This window comes from Archocentrus centrarchus, chromosome 17 (genome assembly GCF_007364275.1).
Source record: "Archocentrus centrarchus isolate MPI-CPG fArcCen1 chromosome 17, fArcCen1, whole genome shotgun sequence".
NCBI classification, from domain to species: domain Eukaryota; kingdom Metazoa; phylum Chordata; class Actinopteri; order Cichliformes; family Cichlidae; genus Archocentrus; species Archocentrus centrarchus.
Genome location: NC_044362.1, coordinates 32,652,820 through 32,676,139, shown reverse-complemented (window position 1 = coordinate 32,676,139; position 23,320 = coordinate 32,652,820). Strand labels below are relative to the sequence as shown.

The window sequence follows — 23,320 nt, the reverse complement described above, 5'->3', positions numbered from 1 at the left end:
CCAGAGCAAGCAATGATGTCAAACAGATTCCTGTAAAAGTGATGACAGTTTAATATCAACTGACAGCAGAGAGATTTTCTTCATTTGTTTTGTCAGGAAAACTGAGCAACAGAGCAAATCCATGTTTTTGTTGTAGTTTTTTGCACTGTTCCACTGAGATGTGTGTTCTCACCATCGGCCAGTTTCATTTTCACTGGGTCAGGTTCTTCTGTGTGGCCCTGAAATACTTCAGCACTCGTTAAACTCAGATTAGAAAACCACAGCAAGCGTTTCTTTAAACCCAGCAACCAATCAGAAGAGCAGACACAGAGCGCAGCAGTTCATCAGTGTTAACTACTTTAGGGGAAGTTACACAAATTAATTCAAAGCAAAGAAAATATTTTAGGAGCGGTTTGACTGATCCAAAATGTTTGCCTTTGTGTTTGGTGTTGTGAATATAAGAGTAACACAATAGAGGCTGCTACACTGTAATAACCCTGTAATAACGTGTAATAACCAGTGAAGCCATTCACTTCTAAACAGTCAGATTTTCTTAGCGTTAGGAAGGACTAACCAACAAGTGTTTAGTGGATTATTCAAGGTTCAGTTACAAATAAAGGCCATATTCTGCATTTTAACTCTTTTATGAAGCTTCTCTATGTGCACAGCAAACGGCCGCACAGTGATGGCATTGCACCTCCAGTCAGTTCGGGCCCCCAGCTGAAGCTTCTCCACAGTATAACACAATGATCTGAAGGATTATGTCCCTGAAAAATGTTCCAGAGAGAAGAAAGTTACAGAAAAATACCCACTCCATTGTTTGGTACAGGCGGTGGCAGATGGAAGGATTACATGTTACAAAGCTGGATCCCTTTCACTCGTATTCGGCTCATAGAGAAAATGTCTGTGAGGACAAAAAGTAAACACAGTATCTCTCTGTTTTCACAGCTGCTGGGTGAGGATCGTTTTCAGGACATCGAGAAGATCAAGACCATCGGCAGCACCTACATGGCCGTCTCTGGTCTGTCACCTGAAAAGCAGGTGAGGCCCTACAGCAGGGGTATTCAAATAAAATTTAAAGAGGTCCAGTCAGACAAAATTTCATGAGGCCAAGGTCCGGAAGTCCAACTATATATATATATATATATATATATATATATATATATATATATATATATATATATATATATATATATATATATATATATAGGTTTTGTCAGTTTTCAAAGCATTAGTTTTTATATTTGGTTTCATGCTTAGTTCTACTTTAGTTTTCATTAGTTTTAGTTTTTCATACTTTGTCAGGTGCAGAGTGACTATTGTGTAATAATAAGTCGACAAAAGATACCGTTTAAAAAATTGCATTCAACAACCAACTGTTCACAAAATAGCAGCATTATGTGTTTAATGTGTGTAATATTAAGGAAACACATGAACATCAACAAGGAGAAACATAAAGAAAAACATGAACTCCAAAACTGAATAAACTTAAATTCAAAAACTGAATAAACTCTCCAACAAACTTCAGCGTCAGTGCAGAACACGTGGTGTAAACCATCAGAACACGTGGTGTAAACCATCAGAACACGTGGTGTAAAACATCAGAACTCGTGGTGTAAAACATCTAAACACGTGGTGTAAACCATCAGAACACGTGGTGTAAAACATCTAAACACGTGGTGTAAACCATCAGAACACGTGGTGTAAAACATCAGAACACATGGTGTAAACCATCAGAACACAGCGAATGCTGGACAAAAACAAACTGAACTCTTTGAAGGAGTCAAAGCTCAAATCCAGCTGCATCCTGATGTTCTCACCACATGAAGCTGCTTCTGTTTTGGAGCTGCTCGGAGAGCTTTGCGGCCTCTGTACACAACCTACTTAAGTGGCCAACCATTTATGCTTGTGTAGCTGGATTGTGTTAATTACCTTGCGGTCGCGTGCTGGTGTTTTATATGCGGTGTTGGGACTTTTTTGGTCCTCGCTCTTTGCACTCAGTTTCTTGGCTGCAAACATATTTGTCCCTGTTTGTCCACTTTCTTCATCCATCCTGATAGTTCCAGCAGTCTCCCTCCAGGAGTTTGCTGACATTTGTGAGTCCTTATATCGATGCTTTGATTATTATTCCTGACTGTTATTCTCTCACTGATAAATTTAAACACTGCAGCAAAAAGTAACCAGAAACACAAGGACTGAACAGGTTAATCACAACCTTGTGGGTTGTGTGGACCCGACATGTAGTTCGATTTCTCCGGAGGTGCAGGTTAGGTTACGCTGAAGGATCAGTGCGGTTTCTCGGCAGACCGCTGCCATTTCTTTGCGGACCGATGCGGTGAGCACGCACACGCATGCACACGCACGCACACAGTTGCCCGATGGCGCTCCCAGCTTAAACTGTTAGAGCGGAAAAAAAAGATTTCATATGAATCCACAAGGGTTTTAAATAAAGTTACGAAAACAAAGGTCATTTTATCTATAATTTCTGTTAGTTTTAGTTAGTTTTGTAAACTCACAATACTGTTTTTTTATTATTTCAGTTACTGAAAATGTTTGTTTCAGTTTCAGTTTTCATTATTTAGTTCATTTTCGTTAACTATAATAACTCTGTTTGTTACAAAGTTTACCAGCCAGCAGGAACCAGCTTGGTGGTATCATGTGGTAAAGCCAAACTCGCATGCAATTGGTCAGTGCGTTTCCTTGGACGCTTCACTACTACCGTAAGGACTTTAAAAACTGCGCTGGTAAACCAGAAAGCGCTCAACAAGATTTTAATTAAGTGGTTATTTCTGTTTTGGTATTAGGTTCGGGTCCGCTTGAGACATCATCTCGGTCCGGATCCGGACCGAGGTCCACCTATTGGTGATGGCTGCTCTACAGGTTTCATTCAACCTCCTCAGCCCTGCTGGCCACCCGTTTTATTTACTGTGGGCGTACAGCATCGGGGTCTCAGGATCAGTGGGGGTCATGGAGCCAATGAGAGTTGTTTTAATCTCAAAAATGTGCTTATTTAAAATAGTCTTATTTGACAGAATGTGATAAAAGGGCTAAAGGAAGGCTTAATGAATCTTTAATTTCTGACATTCTGACAATTTATAATCTCCAAAATGCCGGCCAGGATGCTCAAACCAGCAGCTCCATCTGTGAGCTCATGAAGTGAAACTTCACTGAAGATTTAACAAAGACTTTGCAGCATGGCTGAAACAGCTCCGCACATGTACACGAGGCACATTGTATCATGTGTAGAAAATGTTTCAAACTCGGTACAATAGGAATAAAACACAACAAACTATACATATATGTATAGGCTTATCCCAGATGGTGACAAGGACAACAAGGACACATAATATGCAACTAGTGCCTCAACCAAACCACAGAAGGGCAACAATTGAAGTCTGTAGCCAAAATGAAATGTAGAATTTTTTCCCGGCTCAGGGCCAGGAAAAAATCCTGAAAATGAACTTTCCTTCTCCCACAGAGCTCACATTTTTTTTTCATTGTAGCCTCATAGCTGCTGTGACTGAGAATTGGATTTTTTTTCACACAGAATTACTAGAAAATATTAGAGGATCTTTTTCAGGCGGTGTGGATGAAGTCGAATCTAATAAATAAAAAAGTGAACAATCTGAGTCAGTCGCATCTGCTTGAATGGTAGATGCATGCGATTGTGTGCCTAAAAAGTTGAGTGAAGTCTTCAGTGTCCACGCCAGTGAAATTCAGATCACGGTTGTCTTCTCCCACTTTCAGCTGTGAGGTGGCCGCCCTCCAGCTGCTCCTGATGTTCAGCTGACTCAGCCTCTTCTGCTTTCACTCCCACAGCAATGTGAAGATAAATGGGGTCACCTGTGTGCGTTGGCAGACTTCGCCATCGCCCTCAACGAGAGCATCCAAGAGATTAACAAGCACTCCTTCAACAACTTTGAGCTGAGGATCGGTAAGAGTTTCGATTATGGCGTCTCAGTCTGAACACTGAGAGTGGACCGGACTGTGTTTTTTATTTTTCATGGCAAAGAGCAGAATGCTGTGTGAGGATGTGTGGTTACTAGTTTCTGCACTGCAGGTGAAATACAAGCAAAAAAAAGCATTTTTGCTTTTTAATGTAAAACAGAAAATAATGTGCGCTCGGTGTGTCGCTACAGGATCCTAAGGCCATGCATGTGTTCTGAACATCCAGGATGATTTTCCTTTAAGAACTAGCAATAAATTCACCAGTAAGAAAAAGCAGCAGGTGAGGAACACCAGGACAAATCTTTGTTATTTCAGCAAAATCGAACTCTATGGAAGCAGTAAGGCTGCACTTAGTTTTACACAGGGCTGCACAGAGTCCTGTGAAAACATGGCTGTAGATACTTTCTGACAATAAACAGCAATTATTTGCAATCTCAAGTCAAACTCCAACATCTTGAAGTGCCGTTTGCTTCGTTCTGCCTTCAGTTCTTAACAGCAGAATGACGGACAGCAGGTCCAGTCATTGATTATGGAGCGGAATCAGTATGAATATTTGGATATCGCCACAACAGTAATCTGGACTGCTTATACAACATGTGAACTTTCAAAATAAGAGCCAGTGGATTATCCATCCATCCATTCTCTTCCGCTTATCCGGGGGCAGGAGCCTAAGCAGAGGAGCCCAGGCTTCGCTCTCCCCAGCCACCTTCACCAGTGGATTATGAATTAGAAAATCAAATCATAAAAATACACTGAAAAATATACTTGGGCTGCTTGGCCAAATGAAGTCTGTGTGTTTGAAAAACTGCAAAAGGTTTTTAAATATGAGATGAATTTTCACAATGCTTTTTAATTAAAGCTGGAAAATTAAATATGTAGCAGTCAAAGGTCAAACGCCAAAACCAACCAATCATCCTTCATCATGCTGAACTGAACCACTGGCTCATGCAGTGACATGCAGCGCTGATTCCTGTGGTGGAAACACCACCGTCTCATTTTGTAACATCAACTTTGACTTCATGGCTCTCAGCATGTTGGGTTTTTGGAGCCAAATCTACCACACTTAAATACTAGCTATCTTAGCTAGCCAGGAGCATGCACCACAAAGACACAGATACTCATTAGTGCAAATTAAATGCAAACATTTCAACAAACAAACTAAACAAAAAGCCGCACAGCTGGACACGTTTGCTTCTGCTCTACAGTTGGACATTCTAACATGAGTCTGTTCGGGGCAGTCTCAAGGGTCCATTTGAGGAACTGCAGTTTTTGGCACTTCCAGAGTTTTGCTTTGTTTTTCTGACCTGATCGTTGCTGCTTAGCAAACTTAAAATGCAGATGAAACAAGACAAACGAGAAAGGGTCTGCAGGGAGCTACTGTAGCTCTCCCTAACAACTGGTCTCTCGTGTGTTTTTGGCAGGTATGACTCATGGCTCGGTGGTGGCAGGTGTGATTGGTGCCAAGAAGCCTCAGTACGACATCTGGGGGAAGACGGTGAATCTCGCCAGTCGGATGGACAGCACCGGCGTCAGCGGCAAGATCCAGGTGCCCGAGGAGACCTACCTGATCCTGAAGGAGCGCGGCTTTGCTTTCGAGTACCGCGGCGAGATCTACGTGAAGGGCATCAGCGAGCAGGAGGGCAAGATCCGAACGCACTTCTTGCTGGGCCGTGTGCAGCCCAATCCGCTCATCCTGCAGCCCCGCAAAATCACTGGCCAGTACTCGCTGGCGGCTGTGGTGCTCGGCCTGGTGCAGTCGCTCAACCGGCAGAAGCAAAAGCAGATCCTCAACGAGAACAACAACTCGGGCATCATGAAGGGCCACCACCACTACAACCGCAGGACGTTGTTAGCACCTGGTGGCTCCGAGGTGGTAGGGGGCCATCACGCTGAAGCAGCTGATAAAACTGAGCTGTCCTGAAGAGCAGACTGGAGTTTCAGTTCCACAGATCTCACAGAGGCAGAGCTGCTCTTCAGCCAAAAATAGTCCCGGTGGTTGAGTTAAACCTGAGTGGGCGGAGCTAAAGAACTTCCTTTTTTTCCAGCATGTTCGCAAAAAACAAAACAAAAGTTCTTCAGGAGCTGTTGCAATTTAAGCTTACTGGAAACTCTGCTTTCAGTTCCTGGATTGCAAGGTTCACGCTGTGCTGAATAAAGTCTGTTTCTAGAACTGGACACAAAACCATCTGTTAATAAGAGCTATGTAGGCAGGATTAAAATCAGGAATGTCATCTTATCTCCCAGGAAACAAAAAATGCACCAAGAGTTAATAAGAAGGATAAGCTTCCAACTGAGCAGTTTGTTAGGATGAAATCTACTAGGTTTGGTTTTAGAAGGACGTTTCTGAATGCTCCTCATCGAGACTTGTTTTATAGAAGTGGTGATGAAAGCAGGTTTTCCTCATGCAGAAATAATCTGTCAGGAGATGCAGATAAATACCATAAAATATTAATGCATATATGTGTTGTGGAACAATGCATAAAATCAAGCAGAACACCATAAACCACAGTAGAGCAAGTTTTTCTACCCTTCAGAAAAGTCTCTATGAAGGATGGCCACGGGTTAAAAAATATTTAACACACATTTAAAAGTATTAAAATTTCTCAAATTCAGTTTGAACAGGTTTTCGGTTTTATAGTCATGTCAGTAAGTACGATGAATTTAGATCAGACAATGCAGCTCCAAAAGCAACGGATCCCATTTAAGTTCATTCAGTTACAGCAATGAATGATTCAGCTCACCGGGAGCGTTAGCAGACTGACAACAACTGAACTAAAGAAGCTGTGACAGTTTTCTTTAAACGTCTTCATAGTTCAGAGGCTGTTTTTATATGTAGAAAACAACAGTAGACAAATATGACACATTAGCTAACTTAATGGTTGTACAGGGGTTAATTTGGGGATTACAGTACACAGTGGAAACCCTGAAGATGAAGAAATAGAACAAAGTCTTGCTAGCCAAGTTAAATGACTTGTTAATAATTAATAATAATGATTATTGTCTTTGGTTAAAGCCTTTGAAATGGTTATGAGTGGTCATGAGGTCTCGGCTCATCTGTGTACAGGTCTTACTAATAGGGCTGGGCCGTTTCACCTCATCCACGATAATATCGTTACAATTTTACACGATATAAAAAGTCATCTCATGATACCATTGCTATAGTAACGCTATGTGTTTACATGTCCTAGTGTGTGCAACAATAAGACGAGCCCAGGCACGTCTGACAGCGAGAGCAGCGTGAAGGGAGCTACTTCAGCAACCTCCAACAGAGCAGTACTTAAAAAGCAGGCAGGGATTTTGTTGCCGCTAAAAGTGGAAGCAACAAACTTGTTTCAGCACTTGAGGCAAAAACACACTGTTGAGCAAAACCTGGCTACGAATGAGGAAGTGCCAGCAGCTGGTGATGTGCGACCCAGATGTAAACACACGACCCCACCGAGCGTCTCTGGAGCCCTCGCTGGTTCCACTCCATGTGACAGGAAGTGCAAACAGTGGGTGGAAATTACTGGTTCGGTTACATGGTGGAAAGCAGGGCTTTAAGCAGCTGACCCAAAATACGACGACCCACAGAAAGTGTTAAACACGTATTTTGTACTTTCATTTAAAATTTCCAGGGAAAACAACCGAGGCTACTTTGTTATTCAGTATTTTTATCATCAGAAATGTTGTTAATGCAAATTTTCTTGAAATATTGTGTCAGTTTGAGGCTTTATCACTCACCCCTACTTTCCATCTCTACCTTCGTGTAGCACAGAAAAGCAGATTCTAGTTTCAGAAGTACCCTGTACACTTTGGCAGTAATATTGGGCGGTGATGTAGCATCAGCTGCTGGTTTTACATTTACATACTGGTCTGCATTTGACAGTCACGCACCAAGAAACACACTGACCCCAAATGCAAAGAATAAACTCTGCAGTAAATTCCTCTGTATGTGTGCGCACTCAGCAAGATTCAAACTTTGATTGTATTCAGAAGATTGCCGTAGCCACCGGGGTATCACCCAGTGGTCTGCTGCAGGTCCTGCTAAAGGTGACCTTTTAGCAGCTTTCCAGGTCAGGAGGAGGACTATCATTGCCAGCTGCAGTCCTGAATGGAGTGGTGGTGAAGTCAGCCTGACTGCAGGACAAACATCTACAACAGAGACCTGTGCAGTGAGTCTGCAGCAGAGGAAACACGAGACAGGAAAGGACAAGGGCTAAATGGTTAGCAACAACTGAATTTTCAAAATAAAAGTGAGGGCACTGTCCACTACTGTCAATTATTGATGGTGTTGGAGGGATTCAAAGATGCTGAAGCCAGTCCCAGATATACTGGGGTGGCCATTAAAGCAAGTCTATAATAGTAATTTAAATTGATGAGTTATAGAACATTTGTCCCTGTCCAGTTACTATGAAGGGGGATTTTATTTTTCTGGGCTGATTCTTTTTTGGAGACAGCTCTAAGAGGTCATTAGCGGTACTGCAGTTTTTGGCACTTTTGCTTCATTTTCCAGATACAACTTTGCTGTGTTTAAAGCGGAAAAAAGGGCACGCTGCAAGTTTGTTGGATCTTCAGGACGCAGACGACGCATTTTGGTGCAAAACACTGAATGTAAACAGAAATGCTTTTTACACAGAGGTTCGTGTAGGCCTGCGAGCAGGGGGTCCACCGGCCTCCAGCTCAGGGGAGGTGGAAAAGCTTGCTAATCACTTTGAGGCTAAGTTTGAGGCTAGCCTGCTAACCTTTCAACATCATGAATGTCTTGTAAAAATGAATGAAAGTCACATGTTTTCACCGCAGTGACTTCTTTTCACTGTTCTAGGTTTACCAGGTAGCCCAAATATGCTCAGAAAAAAAAAACTCTCTGGCCCCTCCCACTTTCGTTTAACTCAACCAGTGAGATCATTTCTGGCTCCTGATCGTCTCTGCTTCTGGATGAACGTTTGAAGAACTGAAAGTCCTCTGGAGGAGGAGAAGGAGGTGGTGGTGGTTGGGGTGGGAAGGAAGGAGGGAGGTTCATCCGCCCTCACCTGTTCGATGTGTGTTTGACCGAGCCCCTCGGACTGTCTGATGTTCCTCCTGTCATTTCCCCATTTTCATGTCACCTGACCACCGACCCGTCCACGCCTAAAACCCCTGCCCCGCTCTGACCCTCGCCTGGTGTCAATGTTTCTTTTTTGTATTTCTTTTATATATGAAAACACAATAAAAGGGGTCTAATTTTTTATACGAACCAAGTGTCTGTTTGCCTCTTTGTCATATTTTCATGCCCAACCATCAGAAGTAGATAAACCCTAAAATGAAGGTATTAATCTGAAGGTTTGAGGTGCTGATTATGGAGTTTATTTAGCAACATTAGGTTTTTACAAAGATTTAACTGAGGCTTAGTTAAACCAAGTGCACTTCACACAGAGGTCTAAATTAGCTGCACAGAGCAGATTAGTCACTGGTTGCTGTCAAAGTTCCTAACAGTGAAATGTCCTGGAAATGTTTCCATAACTTCCAAAGACAGAGATGCTTGAATGCAAAGGAAAGACACTTCAGTGCTTCCTTCATCGCCTCCTAGCAGAGGATGCACAACAGCGTCCTCTCTGAAAGGAAAGGAGATAAAACCATCCCATAATTCAAAGCAGCACCATCAGACCATCAAAACAAGTGATTAACATGACTAATAAGTGATACAGATCATCATGTAACTTACTGTTGTGTCTTAATCCATAAATTGCTAATATGCATAAACTTTAAACAATTTGTTTAAACTCATATTAAGCCATAATAGTTATTAAAATCTGCATGTTGTGAGGATGTGAAGCACTTTGTAATGTGGCTTTAGAAAAGTGCTCTATAAATAAAGATTATACATTATATTAAAATGAATTTAAGGTTCACTATCCCATCAGTTTGAGTGTTGTTTCACTGCCAGCCTGCAGGATTATCAGTAATATGACTTCAGTCAGAGAAAGCTGTAATGCTGACCTAAATTTACTGCTCTTGTATCGAAGTTTGTGTGGTATCAGCTCAGTTAGGGGGTAGGAACATTTGTTGTGGGTCATGTAACAGAAAAGGGAGGGGGAACATTTTAATAAACGGACAGGGTTCCAAACTGGATGGTACGCGTCTGTGTCGTCTCTCGCAGCTAACTAAGGGTTAAGGTTGACCCTAACAACCCGGCATGGTGTCAGAAGTGCGATGGATTTTTTCCTGCTTTAGAAAAGAAAAGAAAAAAGAGGAGCTCCGAAAATCAGCATAGCTGCCAGATGAGCTTAAGCAGCAGCAGAGAAACATGAGCCTGTTTCAAGTCCCGCTGCCGGAAAAGTTCACTTTCAAGGCTGAAGACTGGCCCAAGTGGATCAAGCGCTTCGAGAGGTTTCAAATTGCGTCCGGTCTGGAAACGCAAGCCGACGAAAACCAGGTGAATGCGCTGATCTACACGATGGGGAGGAGGCAGAGGATATTCTGACCTCTGCATCTGAGTCCTACTGAAGCGAGCGAATTCAGCACAGTTAAAGACAAATTAGATGCTCATTTCATAACATGGAGAAACGTCATCTTTGACAGAGCAAAATTCAATCAGAGGCAGCAAGAGCCGGGTGAGTCAGTCGATTGTTTTATTGCTGCACTGCATTGCCTTGCCGAACATTGTGGATATGGAGCTCTGCACGATGAATTGGTGAGAGACAGACTAGTAGTTGGCCTAAGAGACACTAAACTGTCTGAACAATTGCAAATGGACCCTGAATTAACACTCTCCAAGGCAGCCACCAGAGCAAGACAGAGTGAGCAAATAAAGAAACAAGAAATGCTAAAGAAAAATTTTAAAGGAGATGCATGAAGCACACAGCTCGACAGCGTGCATTCACACCAGCGAGCAGACAGCAAAAGCACACGAGTTAAGCCACAGTCATCCATGTCTGCTAGTAAAACAGCATGGAAAAAGACCATAAGAAACACACAGTGCAGACGATGTGGAGATATGAAGGGCCACAGCTTGCAGCAATGCCCAGCTAAGGAAGCAGTGTGCAACCACTGTAAGAAAGAGCATTATGCCAGAGTGTGTAGAGCTAAAAGGCCTAATGAGGGGAACGTAGCAATATTGACAGAAGAGGTAGGAGATGAGGCCGCAGTTCTGGGTTCACTCACAGCTATTACAGATGAGGGCCCATGGATGACAGAGATAAAAATGGATCACAGCAACATTGTGTGTAAAATAGACACAGGTGCCGACGTAACTGCAGTGCCAGAGAGGATGTGCAGCCTGGACCAACTCAGCAGACTGAAGAGAGTTTCAAAGGCCCTGAAGGGGCCAAGAGGAAGGCCACTGAAAGTAAAAGGACAATTTACTGCCATACTAAAGAAAGGACAAAAGAGCATCTCACAGGAAGTTTATGTGGTGGAGGAGCTGGCCACACCACTGTTAGGCTGTGTATCTGCTGTAGCGCTGCAGTTGGTAGCTAAGCTGGATGCCATCAGCCTAGACTCAGATGAAGCAGTAAAAGCAGAATTCCCAAAGCCATTCAAAGGCCTAGGGAAGATGCAGGGCGAGTATGACATTGTCCTGAAACCAGACGCTAAACCTTTTTCTCTCTCTACTCCCAGACGCATTTCTCTCCCTCTCCTACCTAAGGTCAAAGAAGAACTAAACCGCATGGAGCAGCAGGGAGTCATTTCCAAGGTGGAACAACCAACCGAGTGGTGTGCGCCTATGGTAGTAGTACCCAAACGAACAGGTAAGGTGAGAATATGCACTGATCTCACTGAACTGAACAAATCAGTCATGAGGGAAAGACACCCGCTTCCCTCCGTAGAGCACACACTGGGACAGCTGGCAGGAGCCAAAGTGTTTTCGAAGCTAGATGCGAATTCTGGATTCTGGCAGATTCCACTCTCCAAAGAATCTTCACTGCTCACTACCTTCATAACTCCATTTGGAAGGTACTGTTACAATTGCCTATGCTTCGGAATTTCTTCTGCTCCAGAGCATTTCCAGAAGCGTATGACACAAACCCTTGAGGGTCTGGAGGGCGTTTTGTGCCAGATGGATGATGTACTCATCTGGGGAGCGACTCAACAGCAGCACGACGAGAGGCTACGTGCAGCACTGTCACGACTTCAGGAGGCCAGGGTCACACTGAACGAAAAATGTGAGTTTTCCAAGAGCAGAATCAAGTTTCTGGGGCAGGTGATTGAAGCATCAGGAGTGAGCGCAGACCCAGTAAAGGTGAACACAGTCCAGGCCATGAGAGAACCCCGCAACATCAGCGAGGTGAGAAGGCTACTGGGAATGATAAATCATCTGGGGAAATTCATACCCCACCTGGCTGAGAAAACCCGTCCACTGAGAGACCTGCTGAAAAAGTCAAATATGCGGATGTGGGGCTCCCAACAGCAGGAAGCTTTTGAGGTAATTTAAAATGAACTTACAACACCACCAGGATTGGCACTTTATGACCCAAATGCTGAGACACGGGTCTCTGCTGATGCATCATCGTTTGTCTTGGGTGCTGTCCTCCTTCAAAAGCAAACAGACCAGGACTGGAAACCAGTAGCATATGCTTCCAGGTCCATAACAAGCACTGAGCAGAGGTATGCCCAAATCAAAAAGGAGGCACTGGCCTCCACATGGGCCTGTGAGAAATTCGCAGAGAAATTCGCAGAGTTTCTCACTGGAAAAAAACTTCCATATGGAAACAGACCACAAGCCCTTGGTCTCTTTGATGGGCTCAAAGACATTAGACATGCTCCCACCGCGAATACAACGTCTCAGAATGAGACTGATGAGGTTCTCGTACACAAGCTCACATGTGTCCGGTAAGGACATTGCAACAGCAGATGTGCTTTCTAGAGATCCGGTGACTAGCACAGCAGATGGATTGCAGGAGAAAGAAATAAACCTCTGTGTCAATACAGTCATGGCAAATGTACCAGTCACAGAGCCTAGGCTCAGGGAGATTCAAACACACCAAGACAATGAGCCTTCACTTTGCCAGCTCAAGACACATTGTTTAGAGGGCTGGCCTGTAAAATTCTCTGTTGTAGAGGCAATTCGGCCCAACATGCCATTTTCAGGCGAATTCACAGTACAAAATGGAGTGCTGCTAAAAGGAGGAAGGATTGTCATCCCGGCATCCCTCCAGGCAGAGATGTTGTGCAAATTGCACGAGGGACATTTGGGCATGACAAAATGCCATGAGCGTGCTAAGCAGTCAGTGTGGTGGCCAGGTCTTAGCAAGGAATTGCAACAGTTGATTGAGAACTGTGACACTTCTGCACGAGAGCGAACAAACTTTAAAGAACCAATGATGCCAACAGTGTTTCCAGCCAGACCATGGTCCACTGTTGGAGCCAATTTTCTCCAGTATGGTAACCAGCATTACCGTCTTATTGTCGACTATTTTTCCAGATTCTTTGAAGTTGCCAAATTATCATCCACTTCTTCAGAAGCAATGATCCAGCACTTTAAATCGATCTTTGCTCGTCATGGTATTTCTGAAGTTGTACGTTTGGATAATGGCCCACGGTTTTCATGTGACAGTTTCCAATGTTTCGCACAGGAATGGGGCTTCAACCATGTGACGTCCAGTCCTCATTTTCCACAGAGCAACGGGGAGGCTGAGAGAGCAGTGAGAACCATTAAGGGTCTTCTAAAAAAGTCAACCGACCCCTATCTCGCCCTCATGGCCTACCGCGCTGCTCCACTGGCAAATGGATACAGTCCCACAGAGCTTCTCATGGGAAGAAGGATCAGAACATCTGTTCCTACAGCACCATCCAAACTCCAGCCAAGATGTTTGGACTGGGACAAGCTAAGAGAGACAGAAAACACATACAGGAGAAAACAGAAACGCAACTATGACCACAGACATAGTACACATGTCATGACACATCTCCATCCTGGTAAGAATGTGTGGGTAAAGGACATTGGGGAGCGAGGCACAGTGATGTCCCCTGCAGACACACCAAGATCTTACATTGTGGAGACACCTCGGGGCATCCTACGGAGAAACAGGTTCCATCTCTCCCCAACCCCGGTGGCTCCTGACATTGTGACTGGCTTTCCTGACATGCCAACAGACGGAGTCACGGCGACAGACACAGCCAGAACACTCCCCTCACCAGAGGCTCAAGTTCAACCACATCAGCAGAGCCAAACGCCTGAGCGTCGTTACCCCATCAGAAACAGGAAGGTCCCTAGTCACCTCCAGGACTTTGTTTGTACATAAGTTAAGGTACAGAGAGCCGAGTGGGCAATGGGGCAGAATAATCCCCACACTTGGCAGAAGGGATGGGTAGTCTACCCCACCCTTCTCTAGAGAAAAAAAAATTGTTTGAAATGATATTATAATTGTTAAACTGAAAATAAAGAACTGTCAGAATCAGAATCAGAAGGTTTTATTGCCATATGGGTGAACAGGTTCACAGCATTAGGAAATTGCTGCGGTACTTCGTGCTTACATAAAAACAAATAAGTATAAAAACTATAAGACAATATTACAAATATACAAATTACAAATATACAGAGATATTATAAAACTATAACACAATATTACAAAATATACAGTGCAGAGAATAATAAAAGATAAAAGAATGTAAACTATAGTCCAGTAATATGTACATGACAGTGCAGTGATCAATGCAAACAGACAGATGCATAAACATAGGGTCATCAGCGTTTGTGGAGGGTGGTGGTAACAGTCTTAGGGTAATTGTTCATGAGTCCAACAGCAGAGGGGAAGAAACTGTTCTTATGGCGGGAGGTTCTGGTCCGTATGGACCGTAGCCTCCTGCCTGAGGGGAGAGGGTCAAAAAGTCTGTGCCCAGGGTGAGAGTGGTCGGCTGTGATCTGACCTGCACGCCCCAGTGTCCTGGAGGTGTACAGGTCCTGGAGAGATGGGAGGTTACAGCCAATCACCTTCTCAGCAGAGTGCACAACGCGATGTAGTCTCTGTTTGTCCCTAGTGGTGGCTCCACCGTACCACAGTGTGATGGAGGAGGTAAGGATGGACTCGATGATGGCAGTATAGAACTGCACCATGGTCCTTACTGGCAAGTTGAATTTCTTCAACTGCCGCAGGAAGTACATCCTCTGCTGGGCCTTTTTGACGACAGAGGTGATGGTGGGCTCCCACTTGAGGTCCTGGGTGATGGTAGTTCCCAGGAAGCAAAATGAGTCCACTGTGGTGATGGGGGAGCCAGTCAGGATGATGGAGGTTAGAGGGGCTGTGTGCTTCCTAAAGTCCACTATAATCTCCACTGTCTTCTGGGCGTTCAGTACCAGGTTATTGTGGCTGCACCAGGACACCAGACGTTTGACCTCCATCCTGTAGGCCGACTCGTCTCCGTCTGAGATGAGTCCGATGAGAGTCGTGTCATCTGCAAACTTAATAAGCTTGACAGACTGGTGGTCAGAGGTGCAGCAGTTGGTATACAGGGAGAAGAGCAGAGGAGAGAGGACACGGCCCTGAGGAGTACCGGTGCTGATGGTCCAGGAGTCCGAGACATTCTTCCCCAGCCTCACGTGCTGCTTCCTGTTTGTCAGGAAGTCAGTGATCCACCTGCAGATGGGTTCAGGCACGTTCATCTGGGACAGCTTGTCTTGGAGGAGATCAGGGATGATGGTGTTGAAGGCAGAGCTGAAGTCCACAAACAGGATCCTGGCGTAGGTTCCCTGGGAGTCCAGATGCTGTAGGATGAAGTGCAGAGTCAGGTTGATGGCGTCGGCCACAGACCTGTTGGCTCTGTAGGCAAACTGCAGGGGGTCCAGAAGGGGGGCTGTGAGGGACTTGAGGTGGGACAGCACCAGACGTTCAAATGACTTCATGACCACAGAAGTCAGTGCCACAGGTCTGTAGTCATTAAGTCCAGTGATTCTTGGCTTCTTGGGGACAGGAACAATGGTAGTCCATAGTAGAATTGGAAACAGAAAACGGTTTGCACTTTGAAATGTTAAGTTGACACGATACAGCTGGAGTTTAGAAAAAATGTTACTTGTCTCAGAAAGGGGGATGTAGTATCAGCTCAGTTAGGGGGTAGGAACATTTGTTGTGGGTCATGTAACGGAAAAGGGAGGGGGAACATTTTAATAAACGGACAAGGTTCCAAACTGGATGGTACGTGTCTGTGTCGTCTCTCGCAGCTCACTAAGGGTTAAGGTTGTCCCTAACAACGTGACAGTTTGTGTCACAGTGGCAAGTGGGTCACGTATTGGCATTAGTATCAGACGACTCGGGCTGCTTATGAGAGCCCTCTGTTATTCGTTGAGGCTGGGCTGCCCCCACCCGAGAGACAGATATGGGTGTACGGACAGACTTGTCCTCAGCTATCCCCACCCACAGAGCAGATACAGATGCAGGGACGGTCTGGTCCTTAGCCGTCCCCACCCGAGGGAAAAGAATGGGTGCAGGGACTGAATGCCTCACAGGAGCATAGCGCAGTGTTTTCAGAGACAATTGTCTCTAAAAACACAGTCTCTTTATTAGGAACAGAGGGAGGCAGAAGGTGTAGAGTGGAGACTACAAAAATCCTTTACTAACCCGTGCAAGGAATCCAACAGCCAGGGAAAGCTGGTAACCATCCTTTGACCTTGCCAGTTATAGTTTCCTGGTCTTCTTCACATGGGTCACATAGTCACTCAAAAAGCAAAGAGTCCACAGTCCGAATAAAAGCCTTTCTGGCCTCGAGAGCGAGAAAGAGCTGCAGAGTCCATAACATTATTGTATGAAACCGTTCTGGTGGGAACAATGTTTGCCTCACTGATTACAGTTTTTGACTTAATAGTTCCTTCAGCATTTTCAGAGGTAAATGCAGGAATACTCACTGTGTCAGTGGGCTGGGACTGCCAATTTCGCCGCTGAGAGCCACGCTCCCTCCCCAGCTAGTGAGCGGAAAGGCAGGTGAGTGAGCGGCTGGAGTCAGGAAAAGTCCGCCCACTCTGAGTACCAATGGGCAGGTCCCCCCAGAGCCAGGCACCTGCCGCTGTACATCTCGGTATCTGCAGGGCCCGATCTAGCAGGACACCGAAGGTGAAAAGCTTATTTTAAATGTAAGCTTTAATATTGACTGTGGAACAAAGGAAGAGCTAATCAGGAGCCACCAGCACAAACTTCCTCTTTACAAGACAAAACATAATCAATCCAGAACAAGACAGACTAGATTCCAGGACAGGAAACGCACAGCAGGGATGGCAGACAAGGATGGAAACAATGAACACAGATGAACCGAATGATATTAATAACACAGGGGAAGCAAAATAGAACACAACACACAAGGACAAGAAGACTATCAAAATAAAACGGGAAGTGAACAGCCAAAAATGCAGACTCAACTTGAGGAGGCAAAGAAGGAATCAGAATATAATCAAGCCATCGTAAGACTGAGCAGTAACAAAGCTAAGAAAGGCTGACACTGCAAATAAACTAAAACCAAGAACACAACTTAACACAGCAAACCAGAGAATGAAACAAAAGAATCACTACGAGGGAAAACAAACTCAACTCAAAGGCCAACCAAACCTGCTGGAACAAAAGGACCCAGGATCGTGACAGGAAAACTTTGTCCTTATTCACTAAGACAGACTTAAATCCAGTATAACAAAGCTTCTGAGGGACCGAGAGAGAGCGACAACAACTTTTGCTGCTCAGGGCAACATCTCACTGAAAGTCACTTTTTTTTTTTCTTTTTTAAATATAGTTGTGTCAGTCCGTGAATTCATTTATGATACAATAATAAATCAAACATGTGAGAGAATGCGTTACCTTTTTCTAAATTGTATTTATTTGCACTTATCACTTTAAGAGTATCAGGAGGCAGATTAACAGAAGCTAAATGTCCTTAAATGTAAATAATCTGGCATTTTATGAATTCATATTTACAGTAATAACACTGTCCCACCGGGAAGAGGCCCCGTGGTAGACCCAGGACACGCTGGAGAGATTATGTATCTCGGCTGGCCTGGGAACGCCTTGGGGTCCCTCCGGATGAGCTGGAGGAGGTGGCTGGGGAGAGGGAAGCCTGGGCTTCTCTGCTTAGGCTTCTGCCCCCGAGACCCGGCCCCGGATAAGCGGAAGAAAATGGATGGATGGATGGAACACTGTTTAAATTATAATTGATACTAAAACACCATTAAATCAAGTGCGTGAAACAGGGAACACACGAGGCAGACCATAAAGTACCAGAACATGGATAAGAAATAAGTTTCATTCAAATAGAAACTATTTAAAAGTCGACAAATCAGTAACTAATGTAGAGACTTGATCCTTCCCTCAGCTCAGTGAACAAAATTCTAATTTTCCACAGTCAGAGCTTATAAGAGAAGAGCATGACTGAAAATGAAGGTAAAGCACTTCGAAACAGCTCAGCTGATAAATTACAGACGTTAGAGGTTATATGAACAGCCTTTTCCTGAGAAACACCGAGCTAGCTGCACCGTTACCGCCCACAGAAGAAATCATCGAAGTGAAACATCACGCAGAGCTCTAAAGAAAACACTTTCACTTCTAACCTGAATGAATCCGACTTTAAATAAAGACTGTGGGGTTTGCGGCTGCCTCTGCTTTAAACTTCCCGCTACATTGCTGTTTTTTTTTTCCGCATTGCTAGTCTTGAATCTGCGATCCTATTGGCAGTTTACAGTCTGTGTCAGCCAATGAGAAAGCACAGCTGTCTACAGTAAACGTTCACTCTGCTGAAAGGAGGAATTTTGAAATGTGTACAAAACCAAACGAAAAATGAATGAAGTATTAATTTTTGGTTTGTTATTGTAGCTGAAAATGAGGAGGAAAACTGTCATGTCCTGGGCCAGTGGGCCTGTGTTCTGAGTTCTTTTAGTGAAGTTCTGTTTTGTTGTATTTTCTGGTTGCGTTTCTTAGTTTTGTTTTGTTTTTTACAGTTTGTTGTAGTTTTGTATTGCTTTTGGTTTGAGTTATTTATATGCTATTTTGATTTTCCTGCGTTTTCATCTTCCTGTGTCCTTGTGCTCCTTTGTCTCCCCGTGTCCTTGTGTGATGGGATCTGTTGTCGCTTCCATGTCAAGTCTTCGTTGTTTGTGTTTCAGGTGACTTCCCTGTTCAGTTGTTTCCCTGTCTTGTGTCAGCCTATGTGTTCTACTAAAAGCTTTAAAGTAGCTGATATTAAACTGAAAATAAAGCAGCCACAGCTTTAATAAAAACATGGAGACCTAAGTGTCAGAGACCCTGTGCCCATGTGAGTCTTTAGATAATCAGTTTATGAGCTGTAGGAGTCAAGCTGGGGCATCCTACTAGAAACAGAACCACAGTAGAGACTGTTACACTACAGCTCTGCAATAACACACCAGTACAAGAAATGTCTCAATAAGTGTGGATGAATGAAAACTGTGTTGGTTTTATTTCACAATCAAGAAACAGGAAAAAAGCAAAACATTGTTTTACCTGAAAAATGAAAGTTCGTTTGATTTTAGCAGGTTGAGACTCAATCATTGTGGGCTGGCTCTGATTTGGAGCTGTGTGTGTGTGTGCATGTGTGTGGTTGCAGGTGACTGCATCTCTGACACCTGACAGTTCTCTTGTTTGGTCAGTGTTCATGTGTCTGTTTTGTTTTTCATGTCTTAGTCCTTTTGTCTCATGTCTTGTGTTTATTTTGACATCCCGGTGTTTTCCTGTGTGTTGTATTTTGGTCACACTTAGGTTCCCTCTGTGTTAAGTCTGCATGTACCTTGTTTGGTCACTTCCTGTTTTATTTTGACAGTCTTGTGTTCCTTCTGCTTTGTGTTTAGTTTTGCTTCCCCTTGTCTCATCGGTGTAATTGTGTTCAGCTGTGCTCCTCACCTGTTTCCACTCCCCTCATTATCCTGCTGTGTACTTTATGTTTCATGCCTCATTCATAGATCTTGCCAAGTTCTGTAGTTTAATGTTTGTGTTATGTTTATGCTAAGTTTTTGTTAATAAAGCTATGAAAGTAAAAGTCAGCTCCTTGCCTTGTGAGTCCTGCTTTGGGGTCCTCTGCCTCACTTTCCACAGCCACAAACCTGACAGTGGTTACACTGAGGGTGGTCTTAGTCTAATACTGTGTCCTGCATGCTTTCTCTACGAGGCAAAAAGCTATATGAATTTAATTGAGACAATAAAAACTCTTGTTTTTTACCTCTAAGGTGCCTCCTGCTTCTATGTGTAACACAGTTTTGGGCTCTCTATATTCTCACACAGGAGAAAAGGTATAACTGTTTAGGTGTCCCAGGTTTACCAGCTCAGTCTCTGACAAGCTGTCACCATTTTCTCTCTTCATTTGGAGAATTTGAATTATTGTAAGGAACAGAAGTGATTAAATTAGCAGCTTTAGAATATGAACTGAGAAGTATGAGATTATTATTTTTGTTTAAGGTTTGAACAGCCAAACAGTTAAACACAGTCTCTCTTGCTCCTCTTCCTGGAATGAGTCCCAGCCTGATAACCCTCCCTCTGCTTCCTGCTCTCTAACTCAGCACCTCCTCTCTACCCACATGTCTCCTTGTTCCCTCACCTTCAGATCTGCACTTTGAGGATGGGTGTAACCAACATGTGGTCATGTGTGAGAGCTGATAGACCCCATTCACTGCAAACACTCATGTTGTTTAGATCAGAGCTCAGACTAGTTTCAGTTATCAGGAAGTGAAACTCACACAGTCACTGACACTGAGAGGAGAAATGGAGCAGAAAGGAGTTCAGCTGGACCGAGAAACCTTCTCTTGTTCCATCTGTTGGGATCTACTGAAGGATCCGGTGGCTATTCCCTGTGGACACAGCTACTGCATGAACTGTATTAAAGGCTTCTGGGATGAAGAGGAGGAGAAGAAGATCTGCAGCTGCCCTCAGTGCAGACAGACCTTCACACCGAGGCCTGTCCTGGAGAAAAACACCATGTTAGCAGATTTAGTGGAGGAGCTGAAGAAGACTGGACTCCAAGATGCTCCTGCTGATCACTGCTATGCTGGACCTGAAGATGTGGCCTGTGATGTCTGCACTGGGAGAAAAATGAAGGCAGTGAAGTCCTGTTTGGTCTGTCTGGCATCTTACTGTGAGGAACACCTTCAGCCTCATTATGATGTGGCTCCATTAAAGAAACACAAGCTGGTGGAGCCCTCCAAGAAGCTCCAGGAGAACATGTGCTCTCGTCATGATGAGGTGATGAAGATGTTCTGCCGTACTGATCAGCAGAGTATCTGTTATCTCTGCCCTGTGGATGAACATAAAGGCCACCACACAGTCTCAGCTGCAGCAGAAAGGACTGAGAGGCAGAGAGAGCTCGAGGGGAGTCGACTAAACATCCAGCAGAGAATCCAGGACAGAGAGAAAGATGTGAAGCTGCTTCAACAGGAGGTGGAGGCCATCAATGAGTCTGCTCATAAAACAGTGGAGCACAGTGAGAAGATCTTCACTGAGCTGATCCGTGTGATCCAGAAAAGAAGCTCTGATGTGAAGCAGCAGATCAGATCCCAGCAGGAAACTGAAGTGAGTCGAGTCAAAGAGCTTCAGGAGAAGCTGGAGCAGGAGATCACTGAGCTGAAGAGGAAAGACGCTGAGCTGAAGCAGCTCTCACACACAGAGGATCACATCCAGTTTCTACACAACTACCCCTCACTGTCAGCACTCAGTGAGTCTACACACTCATCCAGCATCAATATCCGTCCTTTGAGATACTTTGAGGATGTGACAGCAGCTGTGTCAGAGCTCAGAGAGAAACTACAGGACATCCTGAGAGAGGGATGGAGAAACATCTCACTGACAGTCACTGAAGTGGATGTTTTACTGTCAGATCCACCAGAGCCAAAGACCAGAGCTGGATTCTTAAAATATTCACAGGAAATCACACTGGATCCAAACACAGCACACACACAGCTGTTATTATCAGAGGGGAACAGAAAAGTAACATTAATGAATCAACAATATTGTTCTTGTTCTCATTGTGGTGTAAATTTGGATTCTTATTCTGATCATCCAGACAGATTCACTAACAGGTTTCAGGTCCTGAGCAGAGAGAGTCTGACTGGACGTTGTTACTGGGAGGTGGAGTGGAGAGGGAGAGGAGGAGTTAATGTAGCAGTCGCATACAAGAATATCAGCAGAGCAGGGGATGAATGTTTGTTTGGATGTAATGACAAATCTTGGGCATTAGATTGTTTCAACAACAGTTTTACATTTTGGCACAACAACATTGAAACTCCTGTCTCAGGTCCTCGGTCCTCCAGAGTAGGAGTGTACCTGGATCACAGAGCAGGTATTCTGTCCTTCTACAGCATCTCTGAAACCATGACTCTGCTCCACAGAGTCCAGACCACATTCACTCAGCCGCTCTATGCTGGACTTTGGCTTTGTTATTCTTAAGGAGACTCTGCTGAGTTCATTAAACTGAAATAGACTGAAGTCTTTCATATTGTTGTGGGTTTAAATCTGTATTTTAGTTTCATGTTATTTTCTCTCCATCATTTTTGTGGCATTTCTGCACTGCACAGAGATCAGCTGTCAGTCAAACATTATGGGTGGTACCTTGACATCTTCTAGTTGTTCTCTTGGTGTTTTGGAGTTTTTAGGTGGAGCTCTTTCCTGTGTCTGTTTAACCGTGGAGGCGATCACTGCTCATGATGATTTGGATTTAGAAAAATATTTCTCCACATGAAAATGTAAACTTCTCTGTGTTTGCTGAATATTTGTATTGATGTATTTGTATGTTGTTGATTCTCTTCCACTTCATGGACTATAACAGAGAAATCAGCAGAGCTTCCTTTATCACATAGATTTTCTTCTCATCACTTTGAATGTTTGGAAAGAAATCTATAATTACATTTATCTGATTGAAAGACCAAATATCTTTGTTGTTTCCCCCTAAATCTATAAACAAATCAGCAGCTGTAAAACTGTAATTATCATGATTATAATCCATGAGGAGATCATTTATTGTCTTTAAAGATTTAAGTGTGAACAAACTGAAGATATTTCAATAAATAAAATGTTGAACAAAGTATCTTTTTCTGTCTTCATTCCAGGATCTCATTGAAATCTGTTGGAGAAAATCTGAAACTGATCTGAGAGAATCACTGAAGCTGTTTTCCTCCTGAAACACCACAAAGTTCAGAGTTCATGTTTAGAGCAGAAGAAGATTCATCAGTCTTTGACCTTTGAACTTTATGTACTAACACAGCTTCATTGTGGAGAGATTGGTCAAGTTTTCTTTTACCTGTGGATTTTCACAATAAGGAAGATTTTTGATCTATTGAACCATCACAGGTGAAGTTTTTTCTCGTCTTCCTGCAGATGAACAGCTGACATTTTAGTTTCTGTCAGCAGGAAGTTCACGGTGAGTGTGTTTGATTTGACTTCAAACCATACCCGTCAAGTTTTATATTTAAAAATACAGGAAATTTTTCGCCACACAGTCGCTATGATGTCATCGCCTAATTTGCATAATT

General features: G+C 43.8%; 2 protein-coding genes across 3 annotated transcripts in view; both read left to right on the top strand.

Annotated features, from left to right (window-relative positions):
* The window catches only part of adcy8 (adenylate cyclase 8 (brain)), a 115,412-nt gene extending 106,273 nt beyond the window's left edge, over window positions 1-9,139 (top strand). For both annotated transcript variants that reach the window (XM_030751896.1, XM_030751895.1), the window contains 3 exons: window positions 928-1,020; window positions 3,799-3,913; window positions 5,349-9,139. In XM_030751896.1, coding sequence (XP_030607756.1) covers window positions 928-1,020; window positions 3,799-3,913; window positions 5,349-5,848 — 708 coding nt within the window. In that variant the 3' untranslated portion in view covers window positions 5,849-9,139. The remainder of the gene's footprint in view (window positions 1-927; window positions 1,021-3,798; window positions 3,914-5,348) is intronic.
* An 11,343-nt stretch (window positions 9,140-20,482) lies between these two features.
* On the top strand, window positions 20,483-22,709 carry LOC115795820 (tripartite motif-containing protein 16-like). The gene has a single exon (XM_030751924.1). The coding sequence runs from the start codon at window positions 20,562-20,564 to the stop codon at window positions 22,236-22,238; it is 1,677 nt and encodes a 558-aa protein (XP_030607784.1). The 5' UTR covers window positions 20,483-20,561; the 3' UTR covers window positions 22,239-22,709.
* The last annotated feature ends 611 nt before the right edge of the window (window positions 22,710-23,320 follow it).

Excerpts from the sequence above, each read along its gene's own strand:
- LOC115795820 (XM_030751924.1), top strand. The coding sequence starts at position 20,562 with ATGGAGCAGAAAGGAGTTCAGCTGGACCGAGAAACCTTCTCTTGTTCC.